This window comes from Gopherus flavomarginatus, chromosome 5 (assembly GCF_025201925.1).
Source record: "Gopherus flavomarginatus isolate rGopFla2 chromosome 5, rGopFla2.mat.asm, whole genome shotgun sequence".
Classification (NCBI taxonomy): domain Eukaryota; kingdom Metazoa; phylum Chordata; order Testudines; family Testudinidae; genus Gopherus; species Gopherus flavomarginatus.
In genome coordinates, this window is record NC_066621.1 from 109,729,099 (window position 1) to 109,745,503 (window position 16,405).

At 46.4% G+C, this 16,405-nt stretch overlaps 1 protein-coding gene and 1 long non-coding RNA gene across 3 annotated transcripts in view; one reads left to right on the top strand and one right to left on the bottom strand.

Moving 5' to 3' along the window:
* Positions 1-248: 248 nt before the first annotated feature.
* Positions 249-2,335, bottom strand: LOC127051569 (uncharacterized). Its single transcript, XR_007774522.1, has 2 exons — positions 2,198-2,335; positions 249-560 (listed from the first exon to the last, which is right to left on the bottom strand). It is a non-coding gene; the product is annotated as an uncharacterized LOC127051569 (long non-coding RNA).
* A 95-nt stretch (positions 2,336-2,430) lies between these two features.
* The window catches only part of G2E3 (G2/M-phase specific E3 ubiquitin protein ligase), a 62,296-nt gene continuing 48,321 nt past the window's right edge, over positions 2,431-16,405 (top strand). For both annotated transcript variants that reach the window (XM_050953877.1, XM_050953878.1), the window contains exons 1-3: positions 2,431-2,728; positions 9,810-9,911; positions 11,850-11,912. In XM_050953877.1, the coding sequence (XP_050809834.1) occupies positions 11,876-11,912 (37 nt within the window). In that variant the 5' untranslated portion in view covers positions 2,431-2,728; positions 9,810-9,911; positions 11,850-11,875. The remainder of the gene's footprint in view (positions 2,729-9,809; positions 9,912-11,849; positions 11,913-16,405) is intronic.

Genomic DNA, 16,405 nt, shown 5'->3' on the forward strand with positions numbered 1-16,405 from the left:
ATATTTACAGAGTGGGGCACTGTATCCTGGAAACCAGTGACTCTTAACAAGAATTTAGGATTCACAATGGGTAACCAAATCAGTTCCTAGTGTGGTGCTGTGGTTAAGAAAAACTAATATGACCCAGATAGATAGATAGATAGATAAAAACAGGGAATAGCTGAGGAAGGAAGTGGTATTACCAGGGTTGGCTCATCAGCCCAGGCAAGTGAGGCACAGCCTTACTAAGAATTTCCAAAGCTACAAAATACATTTTGCATATTCTTTTTTTATTTAAGAAACATATAGAGTTTCAGCTACAAAACAAAGCAAAAATCAACAGAAAATTAAAACTGAAATTTAAAAATATTTAATAAATGAATGGAAACAGACTCAATATCCTTTCCTCCTCAAACTCATGCTAAAATTCTTGGCACAATAGCATCTCCAAGCCCCGTATAGCTGGTAACAACTTAGGATGAGGCTGATGATTCTCTACCTGATCGACAGTGTCAGGGTATATAAGAAGGCACATCCTTTGCCCAACACATACAGATCCTTGAGAAGGACAAAACCACTCCCTGAAACAAAACAAGAATATGAACAGATACCTCATCTACAGAGAGATATTACCTCACCCACTATGTCTCGCTAATATCCTGAGACTGACACAGCTACAATTACACTGCATACAAGTGATAGATATGTTATATACATCACATAAGATGGACATTCTGCACAGTCCAAAGCATTGTGCTACTGGTATACCAATGTACAGACTGTGTTGACTACAACTGCTGTGCAGGGCCACAAGCCTGATGGAGATCTCTGTGACCTGAGCCTCCAACCCCTGGGAGCTGTAGGGTTCCCCCGTCACCCCTGACGACTGGAACTGCAGGGCTGAGCTCCCAGCCGCAAAGGGCAGGAGGTAGGGGTGCCCTGGAGCTCCCAAGTAGCGGGAGTGCTCTGGAGCTCTTAGGCAGCAGGGAGACCCCAAGCTCCTGTCCACTGCAGGCAGTGGGGAGCCTCAGAGCTACCGGCCACTGTGCAGGGCGGGGCCCTTGTGAGCTCCCGGTCACCGCGGCCGGTGTAACGACGGAAACAGTGACCGCTCCAGATTCGCGACTTTGGCTGCACCGAGCATGCGCAGATGAACTGAGCATGCGCAGTAACCTTTGCTGTCGCCGCTGCCCTCTCTCTGCCCTCACTTCTGCGTACGATTTGCTGACGTTACACCCCGGCAGTACTCTGCAGCTCTCAGCTGCCGCAGGAGCCCCCCAGGGCCGTCCCTAGCCATTTGGGTGCCCTATGCAGCCCCCCTGCGGGGGGCTGTGTGGGGCCCCCGGCCTCACACCCCCCCCCCGAGTCTGGGAAGCAGGAGCTGTGGCGGGGCACTTTGGGGAGCCCCACAGGCCCAGAGTGGCCCGCACTCACTGGCAGTAGCGGGAAGTGGAGTAGCCCGGCCCCAGCCCACTCTATTCCGCCAGCTCCCAGCTGCGGCGCTCCGCTTCTTGCCGCCGGTGAGAGCTATGTGCGGTCCTTTCCCCAATTCGAGCGACATGGCTGGGGCCGGGGCAAGGGAAGCGGAGCGGGCTGGGGATACGTCTCTCCGCTGGTGAGTGCAGGGAGCCATCCTTTCCCTGCACTCCGAAGCAGTGGGAAGTGGAGCACCGGGGCTTGGAGCAGGCAGAGTAGAGCAGGCTGGAGCCAGATTGCTCCACTTCCCGCTACTGCCGATGAGTGCGGGGTCGCTGGGGGAAGTGGTGGGACGGGGGCGGGTTGCGGGCGGAGCAGGGGGGAAGGGTAAGAGGCAGGGTGGAGGAAGATGTCTGGGGCCCTATACCCCCTTGGGGACGGCCCTTCCCCTTGCAGGGGGCGCTGGCCGAAGGATAGGGCTGGTTGGCGGGGCTGGTGCTGCCGCGTATGCAGCTGCCTAGGGCACCATGAAATTAGGGATGTAAATATCATTTAAAAACTTAACTGATCAAACGATTAACATTTGCCCCAAATTTCATGGTGCCCTATACAGCTGCCTAAGGACGACGCAGAGCATGGAGCCGCCGCGGGTGGCAGGAGTGCCCCGGAGCAGAGAGCTGCCACAGGTGTCCGGGGTGCCCAGGAGCTCCGAGCCACCATGGGTGGTGGTGGGATTCTTCAGCTCTGAGACAGGCCCCCCCGGTGTCATGCATATTTTTAGTAAAAGTGACAGCTAGCTCACGGGATTCTGTGAATTCTTCTTTATTGCCTGTGACCTGTGACTTTTGCTCAAAATATGCGTGACAAAATCTTAGCCGTAGTGATGACGAATGTGAGCGCTGCAGTTTGCACAAGTGCAGTCCCATCAGTACCAGTTGGCGCTGTGCACTTATCCAAGGAGGAGCTGTGGTACTGGACGCTTCGCAGCTCCCTTCACCCCGCCTCTGCTGGGATTCCGTGCGTCATGTCCCGGCTCTGCCCCCGGGGACGCAGCAGGACGCACCCCCGTCAGGCTCCTCGGAAGGTGGCTAGGAGGAGCGCGCACCACAGTGACCAGCTGCTAGGCGGCAGAAGCTGAGCGCCGATCACATCGATCAACAGCCGCGCGCAAATAGCCGACGGCCGAGACAGCCTGCCGGGTTCGGGGCGGGCTTTGGTGCCTCGCTTCCGGGACGCCAGCGGATGTTGGGGTTTGAATCGGGTGTCGGTTATGACACTGGTGAGCCTTGGGCGTGAGGCTCGGAGCTGGGGATGCTGCTTGCGGAGTTGCCGGGTGAGTAACGGACCCTTTCCGTTCCCGCCGGGACCCCCCCGCCTTCCGACTGTATCCCCGGGGGGGGGGGGGGCGCGTCTCCTCTGGCCCTATCCCGGGGGGAGGGCGCTCCCTCTGGGGCCCCCTTTTTCCGACTCTATCCCCGGGGGAGCTCTCCTTCCGGGACCCCCACTTCCTCTGATTTTATCGGGGGGGCGGCCTTACCCCCGACACCTCCCCTCCCCCCTTTTCCGACCCTATTCCTGGTGGGATGTTGTCCCATTGACCTCGTGTCCTCTGGCCTGTGGCACTGCCGCCCGTACGCTGACACAGACCACGAACTCCCTCGTCCTACGGGCTGGGAAGAGGGTTTAACAGGCAGGGTAGGACCCCAGCCCCCTCTCCTGTCTCAACAGGGAGGAAACAAGGAACACGGGGCAGAACAGACAACAAAATCCCTGTCCCCAGAAGGGGGAAGTCCAACCTCCTCCCCAGAGGCAGAGCAAAGCCCCTCAGAGAGAGCGAGCGAGAGAGAGATTGTAAACGCATAATGCATCCCCAATAGAAATAATTCCCCCTTTTCCCTATGTAAGCTAACTGAAGCATCTCTGAGAGGATTGAATCTTTCATGGAAGATGCTATATGGCGTAAAGGCTGTATTTTATGTTAAACGTTTAAAAGATGCTCTTTAGGTCTGTTAGATTGGACTGAATGATGTCAGAGGAGCTTTTGTTAATCTTCAAACTGCTCCATGGAGATTTCTCCTGAAGTCTGAGTATCGTTTGCTGAACAAATAGCCCAGTGACTTTCTTTCAGGACCTACCATTATGTTGTCACACACTACAATGTGAACCTAAGAGTCTTTCATATTTAAATTAAGGGGGCACCGTGTGAATTGAAATAGCATCTGTGAAAGCCCCAAATAGCACTTTGTTGTTTGAACAGAATGGAAAGCATGCACCTGAGAGCATCTTCTCTTTGTTCATTTATTGACATCTCTTTTATTTTAAAATCATACAAACTTAAGAAATTAAAGGACAGACTTTGTCAATTTGCAGAAGATCAATTTAGCCTTATTTTGAATGTGTTTTTCTCCAAGAGTATGATAATTTGCAGTAGCTGTCTTGAGCAGAAGCTGCTTTTAATGCAAAAATGATGTCACTTCAGTAATACCGCTGTGTGAATAGCAGGGGTCAGATGCAGAGGGGAGCGGCTTGTGGGGCACAAAGTGGCCGTACTCTTCCAGTCTCAAAAACTAAGCTCTACCCATTTAAATTGCCAACATAAGATGCCACTCGCAATAGGCTGTGCAAATATTCAAAATAAGGTGCTTGAATGTGCCAGTGGGCTAAACTAGACTCCCTGGGCTTGGCTCCTTCTTGATTCTGGCTATGTCAACACTACACAGCTTTTAGCGACATGGCTGTGTTGCTACAGCCGTACTGCTAAAAGTTGTGAAGTGTACTTGTTTGTTGGCTCTCCTGCCAGGTCTACACCAGGTGTTCTCAACCTTTTTCTTTCTGAGGCCCCCCACAACATTCTATAAAAACTCCAGGGCCCAGTGGGAGGGAGGGAGGGACTCTGGGCTGGGGGGGAGGTCCTTTGGGCACAGATGTAATTTGACTTCTATTTTGGGTGGGCGGGGCCAGCGAGGCTTGAGTCAGCTCTGCACAGCGGGATCTGAGGAGGGAGTGCTACCTCCACTCCCTGACTCATCTCAGCAGGCCACCTAGTCCATCTGGGTTGGGGGTAGGGGGGGGCGCAACCAAAATGATAACTCAAAGGGGGAGGGGCTCAGCTCAAAAAGTTTAAAAACTGCTCAGGGAGAGGGGTAGCTAAGGGCTGTGTGCAGGCAGGGGAGTAACTTAGGGTGCAGGCAGGGGTTAGATAAGGGCTGTGTGCAGGCATGGGGTAGCTCAGGGTGCAGGGAGGAGGGTCACAGCTGTGTGTCCAGAGGGCTCCCATGTGGTTCCTGTTCCCCGAGGGCTCTGCTAGCCACGAAGCCGCATCCCCTACCAGGCGGCTCTTACCTTCTGCATGAGCAAATGGGGCTGGGAGCTGAGGAGCAGCTTCAAAGCCCTGTAGCAGCAGGAAACAAGGGAACGCTGTGGCTGCCTGCTCAATGGCACCAGCCAGAGCAGCAGCTGTCCCTCACTGCCTGGTTCTGGCTTCTTGCCTCTGACATGGCCAGGGAGGGGGAGAGAGAAGGAGGTGTGCCGGGCGTGGAGCTACCCTGGGACTGCCCTGCTCTTGCACTGTAGTTTTGGGGGAGGGGGGATGCAACACCCCTGTGTCCCCTCATCTCTGCTCAGGGCTTCTACCCCATGGGGAGCACTGGGGCTCCTGGCTTCAGCCCTGATTAGGGGGTGGAGGGCTCTGGGGATCAGGCTCTGGGTTTTAGCCGTGGGGCCCCACAGCCCCCCTGAGAGAGTTCTTGGACCCCCTGTTGAGAACCGCTGATCTACACTACAGAGTTAGGTTGATGCAAGGCAGCTTATGTCAACCTAACTCTAAGCATCTACACTAAAATGTTGTTCCCGCTGATGTAAGTCGCCCGCTATGCTGACTTAACTCCACCTACACAAGAGGTATAATGCTTAGGTTGACATAGTTAGGGTGATGTAGTACTTTTGTCAAATTTAGTAGCCTCCAGGGGGCATCCCACAGTGCCCCACTGTGTATGCTCTGGTCACAATTTTGAACTCAGCTGCCTGGCGGCCAAGTACACATGTACATGTCTCTCCATTTTTAAAGCCCTGTGAATTTTTGAAATTCCATTTCCTGTTCCGTCTGCTTGGAGAGCTTGCTTAGCAACCGACTCCATGCTGCTAATATGCTCCTGCCTGGAGTACACAGGATGTGGTGGATTCTCCTGGGTCTGTGGGGAGAAGAGGCTGTTCAGGCACAGCTCCATTGCAGCTGAAGAACCTCAATATATATGAGCAGATTGCTCAGGACATGGGCTACAAGAGGGTCCCTCAGCAATGCTGTGAGAAAGCCAAGGAACTATGACAGGCATACCAGAAGGCAAGGGAGTCTAACAGTTGCGCTGGTGCAGAGCCACTTTTACAGAGAACTGCATGCCATCCTCGGCGGAGACCCTACCACCACCCCAAGGACCCGGGGGATACTTCGAGGGAGTTGGAGTGAGCAGTGAGGAGGAGTATGGGGAACAGGCCATTGGGGGAATCCAGTGACGCAGTTGAGCCAGTCCTTACAGTCCAGCATAGGCAAGCCTGATGCAGGGGAAGGAACCTCTGGTAAGTATGCAATTCACTTTGGTATTGCAGGAACACATCTATTCGTTTACTGTTTTTTAATCATGCAATAAGAGATAGCAACTCTACCTCTACTGGTTATTTCACTATCTGCTTCTCATTTTGCTGTACAGTTAGGCAGAAGGGGCCCTGCAGAACAGTTTGTTTATGTACACTGGGATGTCCCGTGAATCCTACGTAGAGATCTTAAGGAAACTTGCTTGGAGGTAGTCTGCAATCCCCTACTAAAAGTTTCTAGAGAGGGCTGCCTTATTTCTTCCACTGCGGCAGGAAACTTTCCAACCCCGCTCAGGAATTAATTCAGCAGGCGCCATTGCAGCACACAGGCTAGAAGCATAGGGACCCTGGTCTGCAGCCGGACACATGCAGGAACTATTCCTTTTCAGCTGTGGAGAATCGTGCTAATGTTCAGTTGCCCAGTCTGCATATACTCAAACCCCACTCCCATTGTCCCAACTCATTCCCAAGCTGTACTCACCATGGCTGGGACTGCTGTCATGCTCTATGAATCCCAAGGAGAAGTAAGAATGTAGTGCTTGTAGCTTATGTGGATCAAGGGGAGTAAGTTGAGTATACCAAGTTTCCATTTATCTTGTGAATACAGTCAATGCACAGAAGTACTATTCTATCTTTTGCAGCTTGAAATGTGGCCTTGAAGTGCTCTCCATCGACACACGGCAGAGCAGCTCCAGCCAGATAAGAAGAAGAAGGAAGAGGACATGTGATGACATGTTTCAGGAGATCCTGCAAGCCTCTCTTGCTTTGCCTATGAAGGACAGGGCTTAAAGGTTCACCCTCGCAGACAGACTGAACGGGAATAAAGCGGAGAGGAGAAAAGCACAGGAAAAGGAGAGAGACGTGCAGTAGGAGAAGCTAGCACTTCTCAAGCAGGAAACAGACATGCTGGTGACTCTTGTTCACCTTCAGGTTCAACAGACCTGTGCGCACCTCTCTCTGCAGCCCATGGACAACTGCATTCTCACATCTCCCTAAACCCCACCCTCCCCAAATTCCATGTGAAGTCCGGGGCTGCTGCAGGAGCCCTACTGCTCCACCCTTGGGGAGAGTGCAGACAATCAGAGCCATGCATATGCTGATGTGTGAGAGACACGATTGGTATATGTGTTTGTGAAATGAAAATAGCTGTTCTTTCCCCTTCAAAGGTTCTTTTTTCCCTGTGTTTATAAAGTTTCATTCAGTTATATGTCTATATGGGTTTGGAATAAAAGTCTTTGTGGAAATTTAAGTCATCTTTATTCACAACATATGCTGGCTGTGGCTGACATTCACAAATAATACAACATTGCAAATGCCTCTATTGATATTACTACATACACAGCACTTATTACAAGGTTCATACTGGAGTGAAAAAACCAAAGCCAGGCAGAGCACGCTACAGCAATGCACATCCTGCACTATTAAAATGACCTTTCAAAGCCTCCCTGAGCCATACAGCTCCATGTTGAGCTCTTCTTATAGCCCTAGTATCTGGCTGCTCAGAATCAGCAGACAGCTTTTCCACCTCCACCCCAGCAGAAACTTTTCCCCTTAGCTTCACCGGTATTATGAAGCACACAGCTGGCAGTTATAACCATTGGAATATATATATACTGAGGTCTAATCTCATAAGTAAACAGCACTACCAGCCTTTCAGATGGCCAAAGGCACATTAAAATGTCATTCTGCAGCTGTGGAGGCTGTAGTTGTAGCACTCCTTGCTGCTGTTGAGGTGGCTGGTGTACGGCTTCATGAGCCATGGTTGTAATGGGGTAGACTGGGTCTCCCAGGATAAGTATTGGCATTTTGACATTGTCAGTGGTAATCCTCTGGTCTGAAAAGTCCCTGCTTGCAGCCTTCTGTAGAGGCCTGTGTTCTTAAGGATGTGTGCATCATGCACCCTCCCTGACCATCCCACACTGATATCGATAAAATGCCCCCGGTGGTCCACCAGAGCTTGCAATACCATAGAAAAGTAGCCCTTTTTGTTGATGTACTCTGGCACGATGGTCTAGTTCCAAAATAGGGATATGTGTGCCATCTGTTGCCCACCGCAGTTCAGGAACCCCACTGCTGCAAAACCATCCACTATGTCCTGCACATTGCCCAGATTCATAGTCCTTCGTAGCAAGATGCAATTAATGGCCTTGCACACTTGCAACATAGCAGCCTTCATGGTGGATTTCCCAACTCAAAATTGATTCCCGACTGATTGATAGCAATCTGATGTTGCAAGCTCCCACACAGCGATTACCACTGGGTTCTCCACTGTCAGGCTGCTCTCATTTTGGTGTTGCTGTGCCAGAGGACTGGGCTGAGGTCTGCACATACTTCAGGAATGTGGCATTGTACATCCAAAAGTTCTGCAGCCACTGCTCATCATCCCATGCCTACATAACAATTCTATCCCACCAGTCAGTGCTTGTTTCTCGGGCCCAGAACTGATGCTCCTCCATCTGCAGCTGCTCTGTGAATGCCTGCAATAATCTTGAATTGTTGCTGTGTCTCACAGCAAGCTAGCCTCCAAGGAATTGTCATGTTGCCCATGGCTCTGTTTGTGGGATCAGGTGCATTGTACACTCAGTAGTGCATAGCTGTTCAGGATCCATGCTTTTCACAGAGATGGCTGACACATGGGTTTGCTTTTGAAAAGAGGCCAAAACATTATGGGATGCAGATAAAATTATGAGATGGAGAAAACAGCATCATGGAATGTTGAAACCATGTTCCCAGTCACCCCTGTTCAACTTGTTTGCTTCCATGAGGCATTGGAAACCTTTCCCAAAACACCCTGCATTAGATGATGGCGAGTTGCACAGTGTGATAACTACCCACAGTGGACTGCTCTCTGCATCAGTGCAAGTGCTGCCAGTGAGGACACACACTGCTGACACAAGTGCAGTGTGGCCATGCAAAAGCGACTTAACTGCGACAGATGTACGTTGATGCAACTTCTGTCGACTTAATTTTGTAATGTGGACTTGCCTTTTATTTTGAAACCGATAGCTTAGATTCTGGAGAACAATGTAGTAGCTAGCGTTAGAGAGGTGCCATAAGTATGGGCTGTTTTTGAGGTTTGGTATATAGTAATTGTAGGTAGGCATGACACTAAAATATTGGAAGACCAGTAGCACAAAAACAAGTTAAATCACTTACTATGTACTAACTTGTCTAGCATTTCCTTAGGTTTAGTTGTTTTTTTCCCCAAGTAAACATAGTTCTCTAGGAAGTAGACTCCAATTGCAAGGTATTGTAAACCAATTTCATTTTTTAAAACAACTTTTGTTTCTGTATTAAAGGTACTACAGTCCTTAGGAGCCATCTTACCCGTTGCCTGCACGTTCCCATTTCTTATAGACTTCAGCTGTTGATTAAATGTGGGAAGTATTTGATTTCAAAATTAGTGGCAGACTTGAGGATACAATAATTCAGGCAAAATAGTTGGCTACTGTCTCACTTTTGTACCTAGTGGGCAATGATATAGACTCCAATCCTGCAACTAGATCCATGCAGGAAAACCTTTGCATCTGTGTGGAACCCCCACTGTGGTTGGGGGCTTTGTGCACAGGCAAGGTTTTGCTCTCACAGATCCTTAATCTGTGAATTAAAAACTCCAGGCACGCTGCACTGAGATAAGAGAGCAACCCACTGCTTTTAATAGCAGTTCCTCCTCTTCTCCTCCCCAACCCAGAAGAGAGAATGAAATATTAAGTTCTGGCATTTGTGCTTTTCATTGCCAACCAAACCAAAGCTCCCTCTATCAGGATTTTTCACCATTTCATTAAGCCATAGGGTACTGACATCTGGGATCCTCTTTACCTGTACAGATGGTCCCTCAGTTTGAGTGCCCTAGAAGATTGAAGACCTTGAGGGTGCCAGTGGCCGTTGCTGAGTGAGAAAAAACATCTTTGAAGAGAAGTTCCAAAGAGGTAAGATACTGTTTTAAACTCTGTTCTTGACTCTCTCACCAAAGAAGGGTGGGAAAAATAACTTTGTTGTAGATTATCAGATTCATTTAAATTGTCACTTGATGCCATTTCTGCCAATCTTGATTAGCTGATTTGTTTGGCAGCGTAAGGGCATAATAAATGTGATATACAGTATGTAGGTGTATAACCTGAAGTTAAAATTGTCCAAAAGTATTAAAATAAAATGAGATTGAATAAAAAGGTTGACACATTCAGTTGTATAACTAGTGATTTCAGATTATTCCAAGCACAAGCCTTCACTTCTATAGATATTCCTGCACCAGCAGATGGATTACATGACCCAATAGGCCTCTTCTATGTCTTTCTTCTGATTCCTAGAAATGTTACACAGTTTTCTTCCCAAGTGTATTGCCAGCAGCTCCTTGAAGAGTGGCTATAGTTTTAAGCTTTGTTGCATGTTTCTTGTTCAGTCAACCAGCATTTCCCAGATATTTGGAAGCTGAGCCCTTAGTAAGGAAAATGAAGTTAACTGCCTTTAGCCCTTCAGTGGTGTAAAATGTGAACTGGTCTGTCCAAAATAATCGGTCACTGTCTGTAGATCTTCATAATGTGATATTCCTCAACTTTGTTGTGTGTTTTGATCATTTTTAAATGATTGGGACAGTTCATACCTTAAATCTAATCCACACTATCTGCAACTTCAGGGAGACACCACTGCATCAGTTATACTTGGATCAAGTTTTCTGCCTAAGCATAATAGCTAAAAGTTCTGGAGAACAATTAAGGCCTATCCATACCCTCCCTTCCTCCACAGCTGCTACTTCGCATCCCACATTTTGGGAAATGCTGTAGTAAATATTAACAAAATGGAACAGATTTCTTCCTGGTGTAACTCCACTAAAGTCCAGTGAATTACATCAGGGAAGAGTGTGGCCCAGTGTGTTGTGTGGTGTTTTTTGCAGAAACTGAAATCTTGTCAGTTAATTTTAATTGAGAACAAATTTGCATTTAAATGCATAGTTCACTAGTTTGATAGGCAAACTGCAAGGTCTTTGCCAGCGTGTTTGTAAAAGTATCTTTGGGAAGAGGAAATAAAACTTGTTCATGGTTTGGGTTCCCAAATGCTGGGGAAGTCAGAGGCAAATTGCCTTAATGTTATTGTTAGAACCCTACCAAATTCACAGTCCATTTTTGTAAATTTCCCTGTCATAGCATTTTTTTAAAATCTTGCATTTCATGATGTTGTAACAAAGCATGAACATGTATTTGAAAATGGCAAAATATAATCTTGTAAGGCTCATGATGAACCCCCTGCTCCTCCCAAAAGAGTGACAACCCCCCGCTGGCACTGGCTTCAGAGTTGGGTGCTCAGCCAGCAGCCACCGCTCTCTGGCCACTCAGCTCTGAAGGCAGTGCCGCTGCCATCAGCAGCACAGATGTAAGGGTGGCAATACCATACCATGTCACCCTTCTGTGCTGCTGCTGGCGGTGCTGTCTTCAGAGCTGGGTGCCTGGCCAGCAGCCGCTGCTCTCTGGCTGCCCAGCTCTGAAGGCAGCACAGAAGTAAGGTTGGCAATACTGCAACCCCTCTACAATAACCTTGTGACTCCCTTTTGGGTTGGGATCCCCAGTTTGAGAAATGCTGTATAGTATAGCATAAAACACAAAAGATCAGATTTCAAAGGGGAGATCAGATTTCACCTTTTCAGCCTTTATCCTTTTCAACTTTTACCTTTCAGAGTGAAAGATAAGTAAATTTTAATTTTTTTAGGACTTTGAGGCCATCTTGGAAGCATTGTAAAAGGAAACATTTAGAAGTAGGTGATTTAGTCTCTCAGCTTGTTGAGTTTAAAAGAAAATTGGATTAAATACAGTAAAATGCAACGTACCATCCTCAACAAACTGAATACTTTGACATCTTGTTTTTAATTTCCATACTAAACAGCTAGAAGAAAGGTAATAGAATGAATGAAAATACCCTCTGCCACTTCCAAAGCCCAGGTAAGTAAGGCTATTTAAATGATTTAGCACAGTGGCTTTCAGCCTTTCCAGACTACTGTACCCATTTCAGTGGTCTGATTTGGCTTGCTTACCCCCCAAGTTTCACCTTACTTAAAAACTGCTTGCTTACAAAATCAAATATCAAAATACAAAAGTGTCACAGCACACTATTACTGAAAAAATTCTTACTTTCTCATTTTTACCATGTAATTATAAAATAAATCAATTGGAATAGAAATATTGTACTTACATTTCAGTGTATAGAATATAGAGCAGTCTAAACAAGTCATTGTCTGTATGAAATTTTGGTTTGTGCTGACTTTGCTAGTGCTTTTTATGTAACCTATTGCAAAACTAGGGAAACATCTAGATGAGTTGATGTATCCCGTGGAAGACCTCTGCATACCCCCCCGCCCCAGAGGTACACGTATTCCTGGTTGAGAACCACTGATTTAGCTAACTTACTGTATTTAAACATTTACAGAACTTGTAGATGCTGCAGTTAGGGTGACCAGATAGCAAGTGTAAAAAATTGGGATGGGGTTGGGGGGTGTAATAGGTGCCTATATAAGAAAAAGCCCCCAAAATCGGGACTGTCTCTATAAAAATCTGGTCACCCTAGCTGCAATAAAAAGGCAATTATTTTAATGTAGGATTTCAATTTAAATTCAACAGTATGACTCCAGCATGTGGCTTGGTAATACAATGTTTTAAAAGAATGGGTGAAATTTCAGTAGTAAAATTGTGTTGAAACATGATTCCCTTCAGAGTGAGTTCAGGGTTGCATGATATTCTTGATGACTTATTTCCTTAATTTTGATAAAGGCTTCCCGTAATTATGTTTAATTTATTTCTACTGCGGGTCAGAATTAAGGTATTTGAAATTAATTTGTCTGTTTTTAGCTTTGTTAGTTTTTGTTAGTTTTCTGAATTTCTTGGTAACCTTAATAGTTTGTTTTTGTGTTTGTTAAATCTGAGGTGTTCTTGAATTTGCTAATGGATCTGTTTCGAAACACTATTGTACATTGTATGAGCATTTCTAAAATGTGACTTAATGCAGTCAATGAAACCCCTTACACTGAATCGTGTATTGCTGAATGATTGCCACACATACATATGAAAAAGCAATGAACTAAAAAGTAGTAACACAGGTCTTCAAGTTACTGCACATGTGGATCCCATTTCTGGTCTCCATGTGCCCCATCACAGGTGAAAATGTTTTCTATTCTACCATTGCCAATAGGGGTCACGCATATGCTCTTCGTGGCCTTGTGTCCCCTTTCCCCAGGGCTTAAAGGGTACAGCAACCACCACAAAGTTCCTTCTTACCATGAGGCAAAGTCAGAACAACATAGTGTCCCTTTGTAGTAATCTTGTTACTTAATAATTTGTTTATGCTTAGTTACTAACTTACTTGTTACTGTTTCAAGTAGCATGTTCTCAGTAGGTCACAAAAAAAAAAAATCGCTTGTGGCAGAGCCACGGCTTCAAGCCATGTCCTCCTGTGGGGAGATCGCAACAGATGCCTTTACTGTCTGGGTGAAGAATCTGTCATGGTTAAGTGTGCAGTTTGCAACTCCTTCAAGAAGTGCGCACATAAGGAATGGTAGTCCAAACTGAAGCTTTATCTTAAAGGGAAAGGTCCATTAGAGTTATGTCTGACTCGGCACAGTCCTGATACAGAGGCTTCTGTTTTCCCAGCTCATCTTTCCAAGGCTTCTGTCACCAGAAGCGTGACACCTAATTCAGGAGCAATTAAAAAAGATTCAGGTCCATTGGAGCAGTCGGAGACCCTTGCTCTCCAAGGACTCAGAGAGTCTGACTCTGTTTCCTGGTACCAAGCCCTCTCTTTGCTGCCGGGAGTGCAGAGTTCTTCAAAGGATCTGTGCTAAGAGTGCAGAAGAGTGCTGCCATGATGCACCTCTGCACAGAGCTGATACAGAAACCTTCCTCTACTTCTTCAGTTAAAAGATCTCAAGGAAAGAAGAGCTCAAAGAGTCATGTGACTTTCTTCTCATAAGCACTGGCTTCAGCAGCACTGTCACTCTCAGCATCAGAGTACCCAGGACAGTCTTCTGCAATGTTTTCCTTGTCAGCACTGGCAGCTTTGATCAAAGTCTGCTGTGCACCAGTGATTTTTTGCAGGGACCTTTTACAACTAAATTTGCAGCTCCAAAAGCTTCTTATGTGTCTTCTCTAGACCTTAGGGTCACTCCAGCACCTAAGTCACCAATTCTGGTGGTTTCCTGATCTCAATACTAGACAGAGCCCCTCCTCAAAAAGAAAACCAGAGTGCAGCTAATGAAAATATCTTTGAACCAACATGTCAATACAATTAAGGATTTAACACCCACTCAAATCCTTCAATCTCCTGTCATGGCTTCTGATTCCTCTATAGACTCTGGCGGGAGTCTTCCACCAAAGAGGAAGTCAAACGGACAGAAAGAAAAGTGTAGGGAGGCATATGAACAAGAGCCTCCTAATAGACCTAAAGATGCCTGTTAGTTTGACCTCAATTGTATGCAAGGTCTTGGAACAAATTTTAAAAGAGAAAATAGTTAAGGATATAGAGGCAAACAGTAATTGGAATAAAATACAACATGGTTTTACAAAAGGTAGATCGTGCCAGATCTTTGAGAAGATAACTGTTTTTTGTTAAAGACAAAGGAAACACAGTACATCTAATCTACCTGGATTTCAAGAAGACTATTGATACAGTTTCACGTGGAAAATTATTAGTTAAATTATAAAAGATGGGGATTAATATGAGAATTGAAAGGTGGATAAGAAAATTCTTAAACGGGAGACTACAATGGGTCATACTGAGAGGTGAACTGTCAGGCTGGAGGGAGGTTACTAGTGGAGTTTCTCTGGCCCCAAGACCATTCATATCTTATTTAACATTTTTAATAATGACTGTGGCACAAAAAGTGGCAGTATGCTAATAAAATTTGTGGATGACACAAAGTTGGGAGGTATTGCTAATACAGAGGAGGACCGGAATATCATGTAAGAAGATCTGGAGGTCCTTGAAAACTGAGTAATAGAAGTGGGAAGAATTTAATAGTGCAAAGTGCAAGGTCACGCGCTTCAGGACAAACAACAAGAATTTCTGCTACAAGCTAGGGACTTACAGTTGGAAGTGACAGAGGAGGAGAAATACCTGGGTGTTTTGGTTGATCATAGGATGACTGTGAGCCGCTAATATGATGCAGCTGTGAAAAAGGCTAATGCAGTCCTAGGATGCATCAAATGAGGTATTTCCAGCAAAGACAGGAAAGTGTTAGTACCATTATATAAGGCACTGGGCGAGACCTCATATGGAATACTGTATGCAGTTCTGTTGTCCCATGTTTAAGAAAGGTGAATTCAGACTGGAACAGGTGCAGAGAAGGGCTACTAAGAGATCTGAAGAATGGAAAAACCTACCTTATGAGAGGAGACTCAAAGATCTTGGTTTGTTTAGTGTAACCAAAAGAAGGCTGACAGGAGATATGACTGCTCTCTATAAATATACCAGGGAGGGAGAGGAGTTATTTAAGTTAAGCGCCCTTGTGGACACAAGGACAAATGGATATAAACTGGCCATCAACAATTTTAGGCTTGAAATTAGGTGAAGGTTTCTAACCATTAGAGGAGTGGAGTTCAAGAACTGCCTTCTAAGGGGAGCAGAGTGGGCAAAAAACCTTACTGCCTTCAAGACTGAGCTTGATAAGTTTATGGAGAGGATGGTATGATGGGCCTCCCTACAAGCATGTAGTCATTCTGCAGCTACTAACAGCAAATATCTCCAATGGCTGTTGATGGGACACTAGATGGGGAGGGCTGAGTTACTACAGAGAATTCTTTCCCAGGTGTCTGGCTGGTGGGTCTTGACCATATGCTTAGGGTCCAACTAATCACTATATTTGGAGTCAGGAAGGAATTTTCCCCCAGGTCAGATTGCCAGAGACCTTGGGGGGCAGCAGGGTTTGCCTTCCTCTGCAGGATGGGGCACAGATCACTTGCAGGTTTAAACTCTTTGTAACTTGAAGTCTTTAAATCATGATTTGATGACTTGAGTAACTCAGCCAGACATAGTGGGTCTATTACAGGAGTGGGTGGGTAAGGTTTTGTGGCCTGCAATGTACATGATGTTTCCTTCTCACCTTCAAGTCTATGATTCATTAAATGCTAATTCTCACTATGCCCCTTGGTTCCCTCCGAAAGGGCCACAATGTCCCTTTCCCAGATGGCCATATTGGTTCTCGATATTGTCCATTTCAGGAACAATATTCCCACAACAGACAGGATCTAATCATGGGTCACCTGCTGCAAACTCTTATAAGTCTGATCACTCTCTTCATTGAGTTCAAAATACAGAGGAATAACAAATTTTAAGTGATGGTGAAATACCAGCCCATCAGGACAATCCGTTCTTCTTCCTTACCTGATGGAACCATGTCACAGACTACACATCTTTCAGCTGATGATTTTAAAACTTTCCAGGAATT